At 41.2% G+C, this 21,922-nt stretch overlaps 1 protein-coding gene across 2 annotated transcripts in view; it reads right to left on the reverse strand.

Moving 5' to 3' along the window:
- Positions 1-277: 277 nt before the first annotated feature.
- The window catches only part of TRPC7 (transient receptor potential cation channel subfamily C member 7), a 64,868-nt gene continuing 43,223 nt past the window's right edge, over positions 278-21,922 (reverse strand). Inside the window, exons 6-13 of one of the 2 annotated variants that reach the window (XM_051631478.1) lie at positions 17,151-17,384; positions 15,024-15,288; positions 9,043-9,238; positions 6,573-6,794; positions 5,561-5,641; positions 2,684-2,737; positions 1,335-1,410; positions 278-625 (exon numbers count right to left, since the gene is read on the reverse strand). In XM_051631478.1, the coding sequence (XP_051487438.1) occupies positions 483-625; positions 1,335-1,410; positions 2,684-2,737; positions 5,561-5,641; positions 6,573-6,794; positions 9,043-9,238; positions 15,024-15,288; positions 17,151-17,384 (1,271 nt within the window). In that variant the 3' untranslated portion in view covers positions 278-482. The remainder of the gene's footprint in view (positions 626-1,334; positions 1,411-2,683; positions 2,738-5,560; positions 5,642-6,572; positions 6,795-9,042; positions 9,239-15,023; positions 15,289-17,150; positions 17,385-21,922) is intronic. The other variant, XM_051631479.1, reaches the window with a different exon arrangement.

Consider the following 21,922-nt stretch of genomic DNA (forward strand, 5'->3'; position numbering starts at 1 on the left):
GTTCTAAGTTATCTTCATGGATGCTCATGTAAACATGAAAGGAGAGCACACACCCAAGGATAGGAATTTTAAAAAATCTTTCAAGGAATATGTTTGGCATATTTTTTTCTTCAGCCTTCAGCCAGTCCTGGTCAGCACAGTCTCAGTTGGCACAAATGAGCACAGTTGCATTGTCTTCAGTAGGCCCAGATGACTGAAGATTTGGCTTTTTTTGCCTTAAACTAGAGGTGCCCTTCCCCTGGTGCATCTTTTTCTGATGTCAAAGGGCATATATTTTTACCAGTAAGTCACTTTTGTATCATAAAAGATGTAACTGGTAACTCACCAAGCACAGGAGTAATGCAAAGTGCTCCTACCAGTACTTGCTAGTCAGCAAAAGCTGAGAGTGCAGGACCCATCTTTTGCATGGTTTTGCCCTCTTAAGATGCTGGTTGGGACTGAATAATGTTTGGAAAACCAGTTGCCTTTCTCTGTGTTCACCATCAAATGTCCTTATTTAAGTTCTTCCCAAATTTGTCGCTCAGCTGCTGGATCAGCCTTGCCAGCTCACCAGTAGCTTGGGACTTTTCCTCTAGGAGCTCATAGCGGAGACTTGAAATATCCTGCTTGATCTCTTTAAGTTCTCCTAAAGGGAAGAAAATACTCTTGTTAGCAATATTGAACCAATCAATTAATCTCTATGCTTTTAAGACCTGAGAAAGCATTAATTCCAGTGTCCTTGGTCATGAATGTGTGCGTGGCTCTATATGAAGTCAATTATGCACTTAATATTTGACTTATAAGCAATAACCTGCAGCAGTGGTGCTGGCAGCTATAGAAGCTATGTGTGGAAGGTTCATTTATCTCAAGGTCTCTCCACATATTGATCTCTCCATGCACAGGGCATTTGGAGGAGGGCAGCAGTGAAGAAGTGTTTGAAGGAGTTTCTTTTCCATGTGCACATAAGTCTTACATGACACCATGACCACACAAATCCTTACCCAGTTCAAAAAAGTCCTTGGGGCAGACACGAGCAGTACAGTCAGGAATTGCTTTACTTAGACCCCAAGACAAGGTTAGGTGTTGGCAATGTCATGGGTGTCGTAATGCAAGGAGAGGTAGAACCGTAGGGCAGAGCAGGATTATATAAAGACAGATCCCGTGAGATACGTGTTCCTCTAAAATTAAGGACCCAAAATTTCAAGGGCATAAAGGTGGTTCAAAGTCCCTGCCTTAATGCAGCACAAACACACTCTCTCTCCAGAGGATGTTGTCTGAGCTCATCCCCCTCACTGGTCATATCAACAGCAATAACATCACATGTTCTACTCTGTCAATTAAAAAAATCCACTTGCCTTCATTGACCTCATCATTTTCTCGGTCAACCTGAGCCTTCAGCACGTACCTCTTGATCAGACGTTTCATTATTTTCTGAAAAGAGAACAGAAACACTTATCCTGACATCAGCTTGCCCACACTGCCTTCATTCTAACCTCCTGATGAGCAATTCAAACACCTGATTTCACTGCAGATAAAACCTGGCTTCAGTGGATGCAGAGAGGATTTCTTATTGATTTCCCATTTATTTTACACTTTATATTATGAACTTGGAAGTACAAGAGTTGATTGACAGCCATTCCATGAGCCCACATTCCAGGTACTTTGGGGTAATTGGTGGGATGCACATGAGTGCAGAGTATTATCCCACAGACAGGAAGACAACACAGATGACTCAAGAGCAAGCTAAGGGGATCCAAAGCCTTCCTTTAGAATGCTGCTGTTCAATTTATCAATTAAAAAAAAGCTTTACAGAAAGAAGTGGTTAATTACTGATTTTATCAAACTCAGTCTTGATGATGAACTAAACATCTGACCTAAGCTGACCAGAAAGACTCTGTCTTGCAATTGGGGTTTAGGAGAGAAAATAAATTCAGTGAAGGACAGAGGAAAGAGGTGGAGAACTTGGTTTAAGTGAGAGGATTTTCTTGGGAATTGGAAGATTTTAAGGAACATGCAGAGGGGAAAAGTAGAGCCATGTAGACTTATCAAATAGGAGGTGATTGTTAGTAAGGAGCAGTGTATATGGAAATAGTAGAAGATGGCTATAGATACAAGCTTGCAATGTGATATTGGTCCAAAAATGCCTAAGTTACATTTATCTAGAAGGAAAATAACTGGCAATCTTGGGCTAGAGACTGGATTCCAGGTGAAGGCTGCAGTGTGGCTGTTCTTCACTGCAGAAAAGACACCCATCAATGGGGCAAAAAAAAATCTCAGCTGTGATAAACATAAAAACAATCATTCTGTCAGAGACAGTGATTTAGGTGCACTCTGCAAATGGAGGAGAGCTCAGTGAGCATCCAAGAACAGATACACTAATATCTTTCACTGCCCAGATGGCCACTGCTATGGAAAAAGTCTTTCCCAGCATGGACTTAATGTCTCTGCCTTGAATATCACTGAGAAGTGCTGCAAAGGGTGTAAAATATGAATTAATAAATCAGTACACCTGCTCTTATTTCTTAGCAGCCAAATACAGAGTATAGCAGTGCAAAAGGCATGTGAATATCAAAGAAGGATCCAGGCCTTTATCTATGTCATGCAGTCATGGAATATGGGATGTCTAAGACTGTCCTTGTATCAAGGAGGCATCTGGCTAACCAGGAGTCATTAAGGCAAGAGAGATGAGGCCCAGCGCACGTACGGTGTGTTGAAGGTGGCCAAGGTAGTAGAGTCCAGAGGGAGGTAGGGTTGTCACCTGAGAAAACATAAATGAAGTAATGTTTGGGGAAAGTAGGGAAATCCTGGATCCAAAAAGAATTTTTTTTTTCAAGACAGATGACAGAGGAAATTTAGACTAAACCAGGGAATCAGCACACAGCAAATGCTCTTATTACCTGGAAATATATGACACCAGAACATCTATCTACTCCCGTTTCCACACAGTTTGTATTTTTGGTGGACATACTCAAATGCTGTCCTATATTAACTGATACGTGTGGTAGAACTCACAAGTTTAAGGCTGCCTAATTTGTCAAATATATGTTGTAGTCAGATTTACCTACAGAAACTAGGTATTAAAAATGTGTCCACTTTTTAACAAGAGTCTGCTTAGCCACTTACTAGATATTTCTGCCAGCAGCTCTAGGAAAGTAAATAATTTTTGCCTCAATATTGTATTGAGGCTTCCAAGCCTTGCTTCTCCCCTTCTGCCCAGCACTGTTCCTTGTAGCTGTAATGAGTGAAATACCCTCTTGGCAAAATAATCCTGATTACTCAGGGAAATGTTGAACAAAGCTTACAGCCAGTCTCTTGGTAATGAATGCTAAACTTGAACCAATTCAAATGTGTCTGATTTCTATGAAGTTCTGTTCTGCTATTCTCTAAAAGCTAATTGAAATTTTTCAGGTCTTAAAGATCTTTTCTATTATGCAACACTCTACTGAGTGTTGGTCTTAAAATGGTCTTAAGGGAATAGGTTTTAGGAACGGGTCAGGCATTTGTAAATTATAACTTTGCACTGAATTAAATCTTGACTATGTATTTATTGGCACAGGCTTCAAGCTTAGCATTAGCCATCAGCTGTCTGAACACCTTCTATACTTTCTAGCACAGAGGGAAATGAGAAGAAAACAACAGATTTGTGGCCAAGGTGCCGAAATTGGACTCATGAGATTTGGGCTCAGTTTCTGGTTCAACTATGGGCTGCAGAAATGGGAGGAAATGGTTTGAACCTTCATATCCCTTGTCAAAATCAGACCAAAGTCAGCAGTGATCAGAGGGGACAGCTGCTCACTGGGATATCAGGTCTCAAACCTGGTGATGTCAGATACAAATATTATCAGTCAGGCAGTAGAAGAGCTTGACAATGAAGCAAGCAAAAGAACTTGCTCATTTCCTACCTCATTTCCTACCTCTTAGCTATTTTTGTCTGTCCAAACAGCAAATAAATATACCTCTGATCCTTTAAAAGTACAATCTATTCCTTCTATTTTTCTCCTGACAAATCTTTTCCTGAGTTTTGTAGCTGAATATGTTGTGGATAGCATGACAGATTGCAGTGCTGACAGTGGGAAAAACTTGTGAGCTCAGCACAGCATTTCAGCAATGCTCCTTAAAGCCTCAGCTCAAGAGGTTTGATGAAGGGTTTGTTTTGCCTGGACTAGTTTATTCCTAGATTATGGCAGCTATGTGTTGACTTGTTCTTCCTACTTTTCAAATTATTGCACATTTAGATTCTGTATATTCTTGCTATCCCTCGAGAGCACTGTCTGTGTGTAGTCCAAGTGCACAGACTGCAGATACATCACTTAATGAATACCACTAAAGAAAACAATCCAGCAAGAAGCAACTGCTTCAGAGGTTTTCCCAGCTGTAAAAGGAAGCTTGCTGCCTCCATGATCAAACTGTTTGATCTTTATATTTAGCTAATCAAGACTATTGCACTCTCCTTACATTATTCAGGCAATTTCTTCCTGCAACAGCTGAAACTTTCTAAGATCATTTGAAGACAAACCTAGTAGGAACATTATTAAATAAAAAAAGCCAGGCAGTTACACTTCTCTATCTGTTATTCCCAGCTGTCTTTGACTTTTTCAGCTTTGGAACTAGGGGTCTAATTTACCACAAATATTAGGCAGCCTCTTTAGAATTAATAGCTACAGGAGGAGAATGAGTCCAGTGGAGGTTGAGACATCTTCCTCTTACCTGTAGGTTTGAGTGGAGAGGAAAATGCCAGAAACTCTGAAATGCCATTTTTGAGTGGGACACAATAATCTCTGCCTTTGATGGTATCAACACAACTAACTCCAGATGCCAGCATGAAAACATCCCATTTGTCACTAGATTTTTTTTTAGACACTCCTACTACCCTGGCACAAAAGTCTGAATAACAATTAAAACAAGTAGAAATTTGTGACTGTTCTGCTGTACAGCCTAGGAGCCCACTGTGCTGGATGCTGTACCAGCACAAGCCAAACCACTTCTAGAATTGCCATTTCACATTTTATCCAAGTTAACTATTAATTTCTTCAACTTTCTCTCATGTCTGCTCCTTCAGCCATATCACACACCATCAGATTCCTTTTTACCTGACGTTACTTCACGTACCTTGCTACATATTTGCACAAGAAATTATACACCTGCTGAGACAGACAGTTGAGTTAGTTGCTGGGTTGGCTGGGCTGCCCCAGGGATTTTTGAACCATAGCACATTGCAGGTTAAGCTGGGAAGGACCAGTCACTGCCAGAGAAAGCACATGCAAATGTTGATGGAAAGGCTGGGGAGATGATGCAGTGTCATGACAAATGAAATGCTGTCAAGGCAAGACTGGAGAATAAAGGCTTCAATATTTCTTGTATTTAACTAAACGCCCTTGAGTGGAATTAATTAACATCACAAACACTGACACCATGTGTGCTTCCATGGGTGACAGGCAGCATTTGCCTCTCAAGTGCCCCAGCCCCAGCCTGGCACATCACAGGATGGCATCGACTGGAAGAACCCAAACACGACCCTTGCAGGGAAGAGCTGTTCCCTGACACATCTCCTCCCTGGCTCCTGCTTTCATGCTGTGATTACCTGGTATCTCGTGGGCTTGTTATACGCGTTCTTCCCAGAAAAAAAATCTGTATTTCGAGTATTAGAGTGAAAACGAACTTTCTGAAATCAGAAAACATCATGATACAATTAAAACAATGACAACTTCTCGTGCCCGGACAGCCCCAAACTAAACAGAGCTTTATTAAAAACAGTAGGAACACGTTCAGTGTAGGAATAGAATAAAAACCAGGATATCAAGGCCTAAAAGGTAAACTTCTGAAAAGCAGAAAAGGGTCAAACCACACAAATTACTGGGAATAATTGGATTCTAAATTGTCTAGAATAAAAATGGTATTGTCATAAAGTTTTAGACAAGATGGTGTTAAGAGACACAAAATACATTATAAATGTATGCACTAGGAATGTTTCATCCTAGGGATGCTCTGCACAGAGCTGCAGTTAATTTCCACAGACAGCATAACTTTCTCTAATTTCTCTGGCATTTCCCATGGGAGAGCAAAGTTAGTTGTCTTGGGAAGGGTCTGGGTGCCAGGTACATTCCTGCATCTCTCTTGCTTTGTCATGCAGACTCCTACTAGTGCTGAGGAAATTGTGCTGCTGTGTAGCTGCTATTTCCAAAGCAGATTCCTGTTCCAATGGCCAAAGGAGCAGTGGCTGGGGCAGGATCTACCCATGAGTCCCTATGGATCACTAGGCAGGTGTAAGTAGAGAGGCTAATTATACCTGTAGGTATTTAGGAGGTGTTTTTAAGCCCCGCACTTAGAAACTTATTCCCAAACCTTGGAAACTCCCCTGCAGAAGTGGCTGTGCTTTTATAAAAGTTGTTTTATCTCAACAGTGCCCAGTACAATGAGGCCACAAATCTGGGAGGACCCTCTAGCTGCAATGTAATACAAATTACACACAGTGAGAAGGCTGAGTAAGAGGCTGTGCTGTCCCTCTTCTACCTGTGGACCATTCAGCCCCTCCAGAAGGGCCCCTGGCATGAATCCTTTCTGTAAAGAAGTTGGAAAGTGAAGATAAAACATACCCGTTGTTTGGAATTCAGCATCCCCATCTCAAGATCATTTTCACAGGTTTTGGCCTTAGATTTGCAGAGTTTTATGAGGCACATTTTTATTCTCAGTATGAGATAATAAAATGATTTAGGGCTTGGCACTAGATTAAAAGGAGCAGGTAAAGTCCTTCCTTCATCGAAGTAGGAGAGCCAGAGCTTGGCACGTGCAAACTTCCACTCCACATCTGCATCCTCCTGGGGAAGAGAAAAACAAAACCAAAAAAAGACACCCCCCCCCCCAATGCATAATCAGTAAATAGGGAGGAATTAAACAATAAGGACAAACATACAGACAGGGTTTAACTAGAATCAGATTCTGTTTGCCAAGCCAAGACCCCTGCACACTATTTGTCTTTGTAGGCTTCTCTTGGGTAATCTGAAAAGAAGGAAAATATGAACAAAGCAATGGATAGAGTGTAAAATTCCTCCAAATACTAAATTGTTTCATATTTCCTTGGATTGCAAAGGAGTTGTCTTTCAGTAACAATCTGGTGTTTGTAGTAATCTGATTAATGTATGTGTCAGAACATATAGAAAGTTATGGAAAGCAGAAGAAACTTTTATGTGCAAAACAACAAAGACTGTATCTGATTAACTGCAATGCTATCTAACTGCTAGGGGACTCTTCCCACTGCATTGGCCAGTCATCCCCCAGAAAATAGGCTAGGTCACTGATTTCTTCTATCATTAACTGATTTACTCATGGATCCTGCCTGCATTCACCATCACCTACCTCTAGATCAATAGGCCTTAATTCTCTTACTATTCACCTCCTGCCACTGTTGAAGATGAAGAAAAAACCCATCACTCAGTGCCTGTGCATCTCCTTGAGCTGTCCAGGTGGGACACTTCCAAGCAACAAGGGCAAGGTGAGCACATACTTTATGGATCTGATTGGCATTTCCATAGGAGGGTGGTCAGAGCCATGTGTCATGACCATTTATCAGGCAAAAGGAAGGATGAGATACAGCTGTTCTACAGCTGTTTTCATTGTGTTTTTTCTGGAGGTCAGCATCAGCGTGGGTCTGCCAACACCCTGTACTCATGTCCATCTGTGTTCTGCTGAAATTAAGCACTTCTGATTACTCTGTACCTCTGAAACCCTGTCAAAAACCAGCATGAAACAACAGAGATTAACTCTGTCACAGGTGCAGCTATTGCTTTGCTTGCTGGTAGATAAAAGTAGTAACTTTACCAAAGTTTTGAGAACTTCCACACAATCAACAAGGATGATAGAGATTTTTTCCAGGAAAATGGTCATCACAGTGTTTAGACTAGGAAGTTAATATTGCTCACCTACTCAGGTATTTTTAGAAACTATCAAGAGCATCTCTAACTACTACAATAAATTAGAAAATGCAGTGAGAAGCTGAGACCCCCAGGAGTAAATCTTGTTTCAGTAGAAAATGATTGATCTTGAGTGATTAGAAACCTTTAGGGAAATGACTCTGCATGCAGGAAAGCTTTCTGGGGCAAAGACCATAAGGTCTCTCTGACATTTCAACTCAGCTCCAGGATGTACAACATAGAGTTTCATTTGCACGACATGGACAAATCAGAAACTACAGTGAGAAAATATTTTGAGCTCTGGCCTTTTGCAATGTCAGGTTCTGCAAGGAGATTAGAACAAATAATTAAGAGAAAGACAACTACAAAAGCTTGACATTTAACAAATCAGAAGCAAGAGGTGACTCAGCATCAACATTATCCAAATATTTTTTTCCCCCTGCCTTTATTTGCAACAGCAGGGAGCTGTTTATGTCCAAAGCATTTACTAAATCTAGTTTCCTAACAGCCATGTTACTGAGCAAGGCTGGGTCAATCCTGCAGGTGCCTTTCTGCAGAAACCTGTTCATATTCCTTAAGGCCTGTCTTTAAAAGTTGCTTTTTGCCTATGCAGTTATGTTTTGCAGACCTAGACACTCCTCAAAAGAAGATCTGTATCGATGTTGTATGCCTGGTATTTGGAAAATATGGAATTTTTGAATAAGGCCATATAACTCCAGACAGAGATATATGGGCTTGACTGTTTAAACAGTAGAGAGCTGGGCAAAAAGCCAAGTGAAATATCACTCTTTCATAAGCAAACAATGCAGCTGAGGCAGCACACATGGATAAATTATCCTAAACAACAGAGGAAGCAAAAAAAAAAAAATCACAAACTGCTCTCATGAAATGCATGTAAATGAAATGAGGTTTACTCACAGACAGGCAAGAAAAACAAGGAAGCTGGAGTTGTTCTAGAAATGATCCATTGCTACTGATTAATTAAATCATAATCTGGCAACAGACACAGCCTTAACTTTTACACAATATTAAGATCTATTTTCCAACAGCACTCTTACATTGCTCATGGAATAAGTTACAGCTTCCTTTTTTAAAACATTTTCATTATCAGTGATAATTAAGTACATTGAGTTTGCAATCTAATTTTTTATCTTACCTCAATTTCCTGATAGGAGTTGTTGATCATGGCTATTAGCATATTAAGCAGCACCACCACCATAGTCACGTTATATACTCCATAGAGTACATATCCAATATTCTCAATGAATTTATGATCATACTTCAGCACCACAGATATCACTTCAGATAAGCCAAATATTGACCAGAATAAGGTTTTAAAACTTTCTTCTACCCTAAAAAATAAAGCACATCATCACTTTGTAGAGTTGACACCAAGTCAGACAGGACTAATGTTAGTAATAAAAGTAGCAATCTACTAACATAAAGATGATGCACAGTCATAGCAAGTCATTGTACATCACCCAGGGATGTCCCAAATAATATTTCCTGATTATTGATAAATAAATACGATTTTGGATTAATACTGTATAGTTAGTGTCCCCTTATTTGCTCTATCTGCTCTTCTCAGGTGGATTATTTGCTGCTTGGATTTTGTGTCCCTATTAAGGACTTTTTCCTGGGTAAATTGCAGTTTGAAGCTTTTTGTGTAGGGCTTTTTACTTCTACTCACTCTTTTCTCATTCAGGGAAGACAGGCAGAAATTATCTGGGAAAGGCAAGAAAGAACTGAATTTGACCTTCTTATGTGCAGTTTTCAGGGCAGAAGATAAATACTCTTTTTTACCCAGGAGAAGTGACTAGAAAGTTCTGATTTGTGACATTAATATAAAGAGCACAGAGTGCAAATATAGCCAGACCATAGTTGGATTTTCCTGCTATCCTACTTTAGGACTGCAAACAAATTAGATGCACCCAAGCATTTGTAGCCAAAATTTGGAATTAAGGAGTGGCAAAAGACATTGCAGAGAAGCATTTTGATGTGATTATTACCCTTGTTTGAAAGGAGAAATAAATCAGAGAAAAATAAAACAGTTGAAAGTTAGGAAAGAAAAGAGGAATAAGCCAATGACACAGGGACATGGGGTTGGAAAGGGTGTGGCTGGACTGGCAGAGCAAAAGGAGAGTCTGGGTCAGAGGAGTCAAAGCCTCAAGAAACAGAAGGGGAGAAGCCATGGCTGAAAAGAAAGGAGGAAGAGAGATGCTGATAACTTTTGAAAACAGTTTGCTTAATTTTTAATTAAGGAGCAATTTTGTCTTCACTGAGCAATCCTTAGCATGTTAACAGTTAACTGCCCCAACTCTCCTCATGCCTGCCAGAAGGAAAATGCCTTGTAAGAAAGCAATACCATTGACAAATTACTTTGATAAAAGTTTTTTACTAGGGTGGTAGCCTTAGCCTGCTAAATCTATTAATAAAAACAGATTATGAACACAAAGGACCACATATCCTATGGGAACAACCAGCTTTACATCAACTCCAGTATCAATTACACCATGCCTAGAAGCAAAATAAATTAATTTCAACCATTCAAAAGGCTAGTGCAGAGCATTGAGCAATTCCTTCCTGCCACAGCAAACTGGTGTTTATCTCCCATCACAACTTATGGCATTCCATATTCCATTTACAAATAGTAGTAGGGCTGTAGTAAATAGTTAGGTAACATTCTCAGCCACCATAACTGCATTGACTTGTGGGATGTGCTATGACTGTGATGCCAACAAGTGCCACCACTTTTCCACTTGCTGGATGTTTTCCCTCCTGTAACACTCTGCTCCTGTCTCCTGCCCTCATCTGTAGTGATGGGCAGCTGGCATTAATGTGCCACATGCTCTGCACTTTCATGGTAGCAACCTGGTCAGTGCTTATTCTAGTAAATGTTGTTCTTTCCAGTTCAAGACCACATATAACACCAAAAAACTCTGGCTTTGAAACCTGCCACCTAAACCACTTAACAAACTAATGAAACCATGACCCCCAGCCTTGATCCCAGCTGCAGCCTGCTATTAACCTTTCTTTTTTAATTTAGAAAGTTTCCCTTAGTTTTCCACCCTGCAGGTAGATTTTAATACAACGTGTCAACTCTGCTCCTTTTCCACAGCTTAAGCATTAACCTTTGCTCTGAAGCTGTGCCAGAGGCACCTTGAAAAGTTAATGAAGGTGCTGTGAGTGGCCCTGCCTACCCTGAGCACTGCAGGGGAGGCAGGTGAGGGCCAGGGCACCAGGCTCCACCACAAATGTCCATAGTCCTTTCTCCCTGTGTCAGGTAAGGGACCAGTGTCCATGGTGGTGGGACTGGGAAGGTGGTGTGAGAGGTGGACCTGACCTTTAGAACCCTGAAATGGTGCTCAGCAATTGCCCCAGGCAGGGACAGGTCTCCCTCTTGTAGAGGAAACATTTCTAAGGAGACCTTGTGCTAGTCTGTCCCTACCAGCCTGGATGGCTCTTTCTCCCTTTTCAATTACTGCCAAATTGCACGAGATTTGGCACAGGTCACAAGGAACATCAGGTGTTTCTTTTTTTTAGTTTTTCTTTTTTTTTTTTTCCCCAGACTATCTCACTAAAACACAAGATGAGGACATTTGGAGCCAAGTTCTCAAACATTCCAGGGTGCTGATGCATCTCATCATTGCCAGCAAAGCAATTTGCCCCCTTCCTGCAAGGTCAGCGGGTGTTTTATCCTCCTCAAAGGCAGATGAAAGAAAGAATGGAGGAGAGGCAGGAGTCCTGCCCAGAATGACAGCTCCTGGCAGCAGGAGGATCTAGCCATGGCAGATTGACTGATGCTCTGTCTAGAGATGAGTACCTGTACTCTCTCTCTGCTGTGGTAGAGCCAACTGTTGCCGTGCAGAGAGAGCAGAGATTTTTTCTTTTGTGTGTTTCAATACACATAGTCTTGTTAAACAAAGATTTTTACACCAAGGAAGAAAATAGACCATTGGCAATCATCTGGTTGCAGATGTTCCTTGCTTTTGTAATCGGTCCTGGGCTGTTCATCAACAAAGATCACAGGAAGGCTATGATTTCATGTCAGTCTTGTATCTGCCTCTTTCAGAAATCTGAAGACATCCTTTCAAGGGAGTTATTTCCTTGAATTGATTGGCTGAGATGTAGCACTGCAAAAAAGCAATGCACTCAATATCATTTAAAAAAAAATATTAAAAAGTCATATTTTGACAAAGCAAAATGAGAAGCAAAAAAGTCTCGAAGGAACATTGGCACTGAGCAGTGAGTCACATTTCCCTTTGGGGAGAGGGAGACAGAAAACCTGGTTGGAGCCCTGAGCCTGATTTGTGATGCAGGAAGCGGGACAAACGCAATCAGTCCTGCCTCCATTTTGAGTTTGTTTGCATAGCATGTTCTTAATTACAGGCTGTTTGCAGAGCTGTGTTCTGTACACAGCCCATAAACAGATAAACATAACTGGGGTCGGTAGCAACTGTGGTGGAAATGGTCTGCTTCTCAATGTTGAAGAACTTTCACACATTTTGGAAGTGTACAGTGGATAGTTAAATAATCTCTGCATTTAACTGTGGGAAGTGAAGTCCACAGCATTTTATTCCCTCTGCACACAGAACATTAAAATAGAAGAACTGACAGAAATTTTGGATAATAACTCAGTTCAAAGGCCTTGAGGGTGCTACGTGCTTGCTCTGTAGATGGCAACACAAGCTAAAGAGAGCAGATGATTTCAAAAGGGCAATAGCAAGGCAAGGAGAAAGCTGAGTTCCACTAAACATTCACTGATCATCATCATTAGAACTAAGCAAGCAATTCCCTCTGGGTCATATCTGGACAAATGTACACTCCTTTTTCTGCCTACACACTGCCCTGGGAAACTCTGGTTTTCTTAAATGTGTAATTCAAAGTTACTCCAGAGAGTAGCTGGTTGTCCAAGGTTTCTCACTGAGGCTATCCAGTGAGCTGCCAATTCAACACCCTTTGGAACCAATCACAGCCAATAAACACACAAATCCAATGGATCTGTTCCTGTCATGACAAGCCAAGTGACTTCTGAGAATCAGATCCCATAGTGGAACAGTCGCATTTCTGGATATAAAGCTTGCTTTCTGTAAAAATGTCACCTATCCTCATTAGAATTCACAGATATACCTGTCAGGAGACACATTCAGTGGTGTGTCTGAAGCCACAGAACAGTCACGAGGACATCAAAATTTTATTCTTCTTTGCCTCACTGAATTTTCAGGGAATGAACTGTTGAGTTCCCCATTCAGCTCTAATACTGAAACCCTTCCTGCTTTTCACAAATAAGTTAATGGCAGCAGGGACCCACCACCTTCAGCAAGACCCACAGGCAGCTGGAAAACCAGAGAAGGAAACAATGCTCAAGCTGGTAGCTGCCCCCCTGCCAATGTATTGTTATTATTAATACTATTACAATTGTTTGGGACTGTATAGCTCAGGGTTTCTAGCTTGTTGAATGAGATATCTGAGGAGGATTTTCAGGATGAGTGTTAATCTATTCTCTTTGTTTCATGTGATGAAAAGACTTATTTTCACTCATCACCATTTGACACCCCTGTGTGTTTAAATAATCAGAAGAAGGTCTGTTTTAAATCTCTTTCAAATTCTTAAAAGGAAAATTTCTGCTCATGGAAAATTTGCTTCAAGTAAACAAGAAATCCCTACAGGATTAGTAGTCACCAGGCTGAAGTTAAGCAGGAAGGTCACTGCCTCTTGACAAGACTCTCCCTAATCCAAACATCCCTCTGGCATTTAAACAATCATTACTCCAGTGAGCAGTTATCATTTTAGTCAATGTTTGCTCATTATTCGCATCAAAAGATAGTAACTGCTGGAAGATCCACTTAGGTAATGAGTGCTAATGAGGGAGTCATTGCATCAGAGACTGGAATCTGTCAGTGCTCCAGAGATTTGCCTGGGGGATACCAGAACTGAAGGTTTCTGTGCCACCAGGAAATCAAGGAAGCTATGGACTCAACTTCTCATTAACTCTTGTGCTTCAAGGGCATCTCCTTTTCACATAAGAAGCAAGTCACATCCCAGACACTCAATTTTCTTCTACATTACTAAGAAGAACAGATAAATGTAATTGCATCTAGCCTCATAAATCCCTCCATTAAAATGTATCCTGAGGTTACAGGAGAAGTCTAAAAGGCAGATTCGGCTCAATTAGAGAAAGCAAACATTAAGTTAGAAGGTCCGTGTTGCACAAGAAAGTGGTGTGATAAAACTGGCTCCTGGGCATTTGGAAGGAAACAGCCACTATGAGGACAGCAAAGATACTGAAAAGGTCATTTCTCCTAGAGAAGCTACAAGCTAAGCCCCCAATTTGGCATGTGACATGTTAGAGAAATGACACGTCAAATGCCAGCTGCAGTCTGCTCTGCCTCTGGGAAACACCGTGGGCTCAAGCATTGCAAGGGTGCCATAGCTGCCTGGAAGTCCCATCACAGCAAGGGGAGAACATCATGCCAAGCTTCTTCTTTCCTCACAGATGTGTGGGAAGGAAGGTCCCCACCAGGTGCCTACAGCAAGTCCCGCGAGTTTTGTGAGACATGAAGTTGACTGCCATGCTGTGATGATGCTGGCGTCACATGGCAGTGCAAAGGAAGAGGCTTTCCTGGGGCTGCACGGGATATGTCCCTAAGATGCAAGGAGGGCACTGGGCTGTCCCCTCCTCTGAAAGCTCCTTCAGGGCCTCAGCTGTCCCCCACAGGGGAGCATCCTGACTAGCAGCTGTCTCTGCAGATGCGCACCCGATAATCACAGCCGTCCTAATCCTGACCTCACATAAACAAAATCCTCCCTTATTTAACATTCATTTCAGCTTGCAGTTTTAAGAACAACAGTCTAACATCATCTCCACTGCTTCTCTTACCCATTAAACGGAACATCTCAGAAAACATTTTCCTTATCTTTTATTTTGATTTCCAGAAATACTTGTTTCTGAATTAAATATCTCCCTGCACTCAGGCCTTGTACTGGCAGCCATGGTTGAAGGCTGTAGTACAAGTTTCCCTGGCAAAGCCTGGATGTGACTTCCCCACATAGCTGGGGTACAAACTACCTTGGAGCAGCAATGGAGCAGAGTGGATTGAGCCCTGCAAGAGCAGCTGCTCTTCCATAGGTACTCACGTTGTAAATGCGGGGTTGTACTTTGCACCAAGGTAGTAAGAGTAAAGGTTGAACATTCCAATCATGAAGGCCAGGAACACCATGATGAAGATGACCATGAACTTGAAGATATCCTTCACAGTCCTCCCCAGAGAGATCTGCAGGGGGCCGAAGCTTTCGTTGGCTGGAAGAATGTAAGCAATGCGGGAGAAGCTGAGTACCACAGCTATTGCATACAGTCCTTCTGAAATGATCTGAGGATCCGAGGGGAGCCACTTGTTCCTGGCTAAAACAATACACGTACATTAGGTATTAGTAATGGAAAGTGTTAGGTGGAAGTTATGATGATAAATGACCCCTTTCCATGACTGGATCTTGGTTTTTGGCCTGAAGTTAAAGGGGAAAAAAAAAAAAGTTTGGAACAACCAGTCATAAAATAATGGAATCACAGAATGGTTTGGGTTAGGAGGGACAATCTAGTTCAAATTCTCCTGTATGGGCAGGGACACCTCCTACTAGACCAGGTTGCTCAAAGTCCTGTCCAACCTGTCCTTGAACACTTCCAGGGAGGGGGGATCCACAACGTTCCTGGGCAACCTGTTCTGGTCACTAAAGTCCTCAGTGTGCTGTACACATATGGGTGAGAAGAAGTGTATTTTTCACATAGTAAAGATGAGAAATGAGCAAGTTACTGCGATTTACCAAAGTCACACAGCAAATAAAAAAGCATGGATTTTAAAAATAAATAAATTAATAAATTTCCCATTCCTTAGCTGAGCATTGACTGTGCTGTGCCTTTTCCAGCTGAAGCTCTTGAGATGGAGAACCAAACCCACAACACAGTGGAGTTTAGCTATAGGTTTGGATACATGGCCCTGTGTCAATATTTGGAAAGGAAACACTAGGGAGACTGGGATTTCAACCTTTATCATTAGATAAGAAGGTTAGGATTTATTTGGATAAAGTAGATAAAACCATCGACTTTGTAATTTTTATGTTATCTTTAAATTAAAACCAGTTCTTGCAGTCTGGTCAGTCTAATATTTTTACCTGTTGATACCAGATACACATAATTTTTTTAATCTACTAAAAATGTAAGTATATATATATATCTTTGTATCTATATATCTATCTTATAAGCATCCTTGCATCAACTGAGCATCTTGAGGAAAAGTTTGTGACTCAGAGCTAAAACATGTGACATCATTAAGGACACAACAGCAAACTTAAGCATTATTTCCAGTAATCTGAACCAAAAGAAAAGCAGCAGATGGAGGAATTTGCAGGATTTGGTTGTGATGATCTGTTCTCTATCATTTGAGATGAAGTTTCCTGCCTCAGGCCTTCCTCTCCAGCACATGCACATCACTAGAATATCTACCTTACAACCCTGGGGAGCAAATGGTGCTCTTTTGTGCCCAGTTCTCTAGCTCCTGCAACCCCCTCTGTGAGCAAAAATTCATATAGATTTGGCTCAGGGTTCCATCTCAAGCTTGCAGAGGCATGAAATGAATCCAGGCCCCACGCTTTGGTGCAAAGCTCAATTCATGTTTTAATAGCAAAGAAAAAACATTTCAGCCATCAAAAATGATGTGAAGGCTACACTACTGCTTACATCTCCAAATGTTAGCATTTACAGATGACACAGGGTCTCCAGAATAAAGGTTTTCCTCTTGAAGGAGCAGCACCTTATGGGAGTAGTTTATGTTTGTGTTTCATATAGACAAATGCTGGCTGTAACAGGGATGCAGAGTGCACCAACAGTTAGAAAGGCAGCTCCAGATCCTATGTTTGTTCACACATCTCTCTCCTTTCATATTTGGAAAACCAAGCAGGTTAATCGATCTGTAATTTAAGTTATATTTTGCTCACTCCCAGGTCCTGGTTATTTGTTGCTCAGGCTATTTTGTCAGGCTGTGCTGGACCTGAATGCAGCCTTAGCACAGGAACAGAGACTGAATGAGGCTCAGATCTCAATTCCCTTTTTCGTGTTTAGGAAGATGGCTGGAATGGGTAGATCTGAGAAAAATAACATGGTTCAATTAGAAAAAAAACCCACATCAATATCACACATAAAAAGCTGCTTTCAGCACTGCCACCCATTAGTCTAAAAGGACAGAAAACATTAAATAGCAAAAAGCATCTTACCATAAGTAAAGTAAGCAACCTCAGGAGGAAGGGTGACATTATTGAGGTCATCGTCTTGAACGTACTGATCTACATACTGTTGTGCTTCAGTGGCTTTGAGAAAAGCCATGAACCTGGCAGTGAATGATGCCACAAAGATGGACAGCATCCCAAAGTCCAGCAGGTTCCAGAGATGCACCACGTATTCCCGTGGACCCTCTTCCCAAATCTCCTTGCACTCCGACCATATCATGCCTGTGGAAAGACCAGAGCACGTTTAACAGGCAGACACAGAAGGTGCTTTTCGTGTTCAGACAGACCTGTTTCATGGCTAACATGGCTAACCAAAGCAAATAACTGTTCAATTAATCTGCATCTCTTGAGAATAGTTTGTGTCATCTTCTCTTAAAAATTACTAAAACGTTTAAGCTTTTATGTACTTTTGTGCACAGGAGGTAGAAATTTCAGAATTTCACTCAGTCAATGGTAAAGTAGATTTCTGGTGATGTCAGAGAAAGCACAGGTCATAAATACTGCAGATGTTTGAAAATCCTACTGCTGATGTGTTTGGAAAAGATGTAGATTTCCTCTCTTGTCTCCAAAATCTCCTTGCTAAGCTGTGCCACTGAAGATGGCATTGCTTGCTCTGCTAAGGTTCTTCTCCTACCCTAAAATGGTGGGTGGGTCTCTTTTGGTTGTGCAAACAGATCTTTGAGTGAGAAAATCTGACCTAGGAGTAAACACTGTATGAGATTAGTACAGAATAGAGGCAAGGTAAAACAGAAACTCTGCCCTTGCAGTGTTTTTCATGGAGTTTTAGATATTAAATAATAACGAATTTCCATACACTGAAGTCTGATCTGCTATGCTGGAAACATTAACCTGAATTTAGAATATTTCTGACTACAGACTTAGAAACATAAATGCAAGCCCCAGAAAATTAAAACATTTTTACATCCATGCTCTGCTGGGGAGGACAGGTGATTTCAAGGGGCAATCTGGAGCCAAGAGCTCTGGTCAAACCCATCAACCACAGCAGGGCTCCAAGGTAAAAATTTTGTTTCTGAATAGCTAAAATATTGGAATATTTAACCCACTGCTAAATATTTTCCACACTCTCCCCAATCCTGTTTCCATAGCAGCAGCAAAATTCACGTTAAATCAAGCAGGAGCAGCGCCTGCCAATTTCCATGTGGTTTCCTGCAACCTTGTCCTTTTTGTGAACTCTTATCCATCCTCTTTTTTTGGAATGTCTCATGGTGTGGCATGTAAATACACTTACTGGGCTACTTCAGAGACTCCTGGAGGCACACGGTGTCCCAGGAGGCACAGTGGAAGGCTGGGTTCCAGGGAAGGAAACAAATCAGTGTGAATTTAGCTGGAGGGATGAGGAACTGCTGCTGCCAGCCCTTGTGCACAGAGAAGGATTTGGGAGAAAAGGGAAAGCCAAACTATTCACACCCCTGGTGGCCAAGGCATTGCTTGCTTGTGACCTCCATAGTTCTGGAATCTCCAGGCAGGTCCTTGGACCCTCAGATAATTTATACCCTCTATAGATCTTTCTTGGGAGAGAGCCTGAGGTGTGCTGAGTGCTGAGCAGAGCCAGAGGGAGGATGGAGAGGAGCCTTCCAGCTCTTGTCATTTCCAAAGTTGCTTGGCTGTGTAAAACCAGGAACTTCATCTTAACCCAACACTCACCATGAGTCAGATTTAATAATAAATAGTCTAAGGCAGCAGGTGGAAGAACTGGTTTCTCAGGAACTGCCCTGGAGCGAGGATGAAATATTAAAGAAACATTTCTAGATAAAAAAAGCTATCCCAGAAGTGACAGGCAGCAGACATTAGCCCTACACATTACTCATGTGTGTTGTAAAAAGGCACTAAAGCGTTTCAGGAAATATCACACACATGGTTACACTGCCAACCAGAGTACTTACTCACTGACACCCAGAAATGTCTTTTCTGGTTTAAATATTAACTCTCCCATCCAACTTTATTTCTAATCTTGGTCACTTAATATACCTTAGTCACAGATTAATGAAGTAAGGAACGTCTAAAACCGACTAGACTGACTAAAATTAGAATCACTCTGTGAAAGTATTACACCATTAGTCTGTAATTTACATAATTTTAACCAACTTTGTGGCAATCATTTTTTATCCATACATACGGAATTATGTCTATTCAGGACAAGTTGCAGTAATTATTTGGTCAGTACTGCTGGGTAATTGTATATCCATTGTGAGAGAGCAATTCAAAGCTTCTCCTTAAGTAAAAATCCTAAGAAGAGAAAAAGCAGCTAAAATTCAGGGGATGGGATGTCAGATGGGCTGTAAGAAGAGAAATAAGGGAGGGAAACAAGGCAGAAGAGATTTGCCAGGATGTCACTGCCTTTCAGGATGATGCTTCTGAGGCCCCCGACAGCTCTGGGAGAGATCATTTCCCTGAGTTTGATGCACAGAGAGGTGGGATATGAGTAGCTTCACTTTCCCAGCTTCTGTGGGTCCCTCATGCCTGTTCTCCCACAGCAGATAACCAGGAAGGTCACCTTGATGGGCATTTCTGGTTTCAGCAGGGAAAGAAGAGTCAAACTACAGGCACAGCCCATCTGGAAGGAAAATAAAAGTGTGCAAGAAGTACTCTTCACCATCTGAGCACAAAAATAAATGGTCAGATTTTTATATCCACTGGCCTGGTAAATAAATCAGGAGCAGCTGATGCTGGAGAGCTGCCTTTGAGCCTCCCTGGCTCCACCAAAGGCTGTTGGATTAAGATAGAGAGGACGCTGTGCTCAGATTGCATCTACCCAGAGCTCAACTGCTGCTTCTTTGGGATGTTAAATGGGCAAGGACAACACCTGGCTGATCCAAGGATGCTCTGCAGCCACATCGGAGGGACAAGCTAATGGAAAGCAAAGTCTCTGATGCAGATTTTTAGAGTAGGATGGGGTGTTTGCCTGGCTGAAGGTGATTGCCTCTGCTCTGTTTATTCTATTACTCACCTGCACTATAGTCAGGAGCAGGAGATGACAATGGGATCTTTTTGCGTAACTCCAGTGAAAATTCTCCTGCTCGTAGTTTTCTCTTAAAATACGTACACATAGATCAATTTTCATACCTCCAGCAAGATGAATTGTAGGGACTGTTATTACAGGTCATGCTCATTCATGGCCACATTATGCTAATGTAGCACATTATCCTCAAATAATGTTATTCTGAGCATGCATCATCATGTTATGGCTGGTATCAGATAACTGATAATCATAACAGCCAAAACCATAAGCCATAACAGACATTTTCTCCCCCAAAAAAGAAAAAAGATCAGGACCTGTAAAATTATTTCTTAAAAATGGTCTGTTCTGGTTGGATCAGGGAATGTGTCATCAGCATTCAGCGTTGCTGCCACAGGATGGAGGAGGAAAGACAGAGAACAGAAACAGAAGAAGGGTTTTACAAGCTACAGATAAATAAAATTACACCTTTGGATTGTACTACAAATTGAAACATGGGCAGCACACCTACACTGTTGAGTCTGAAGTCAGCAACTGCAGGTGTTGCCAAGTGGGGTTCAATATAGCTATGTATATTTAGTACACAAGAGTAAGATTTATTATACTTTAACATATACTTTCTGTCTACTTATATTTTCCTCTTTGGAAAAGCATGTCTTGGCAACTTTACCTGGGATATTTATCTGTAGCATTTACTTTTATTTAATTATATTTCTGCTTACATATACGTATTTATTGTATCTGTAAGATTTTGGGGCCAAAAGGCTGGGCAGGCTGCCACCCTCAGTGCTCTCACAGTCCTTAAAGTTCAGGGTCACAGATGGGGCTCAGCAAGTGTCCAAGCCCCTGTGCCAGGTGTCTGCAGGCCACGTGCACCAAACTTTCACCTTCGTGTTGCTGAAACATTATTTGAAGCTTTATGAAGGCGGACAGGTAAAATGACCAGAGACAATTGTCAGTGCTGATGTAGCCAGTCATTAGAAAATCTCATTATACTCAGAAGTCTGTGCAATGAATCACCTTTCTCTTCCCAGAAAACTAAAAACCTTCACTTTCAATGAAATGTTTTCTTCTTCATCTCTCAGGAGCTCACCAGGCAGACAGATACCTACTGCCTATAAGAAAAGAATATCTAGTCTAAAATCTAATCATCTCATCCAACTGCTTTAATATAATTTTAAAAATATATCTTACAGACCTACTCTATCCAGTCTGGCATCTATTCAGTATTTTCTAGCTTAATATCCTGTATGGGATTCTGATTATTGCAGGGACAGGGAACAAAGGGATAGTGGCCAGGAAGTCATCAGATAGAGAATCCCTATCCTATTTTTTAGGGGCATTTAATGCCATCAGTACTTGCAGAGCAGTGGATTATTTGCTTCAAGAAAAGAACTAAAATCATGGTGGTGAGTAAAAATAGATACAGAAGAGATAGACAAAGATTCTGCAGAACTGATAAATGCAATTTCCCAATAAATCCTTTTGAGCTTGCTTAGATTAATGGTTCAAAGTAGATGACCTGCCAGGAATAAATTGTGCTTGTAGGAAAGTAATACATCTGAATTTGCCTAAAAATCCCTGGTAGTTTAACTCATGCAGACGACATACTTTTGCATTTGAAGGATTTACCCACTTGAATTCCTACTTCATAATTTTTTCGATAACTTAATTTCTTTTCAAGGATTTGAGTGCTGTGCTGTCCTCTCACCAGTAGCAATTTCATACAATGAATTTCCTAAGATCCAACACTTATTCACCTAGCAGTTTTCATTGCTAGATC

This window comes from Apus apus, chromosome 13 (assembly GCF_020740795.1).
Source record: "Apus apus isolate bApuApu2 chromosome 13, bApuApu2.pri.cur, whole genome shotgun sequence".
Taxonomy (NCBI): Eukaryota; Metazoa; Chordata; class Aves; order Apodiformes; family Apodidae; genus Apus; species Apus apus.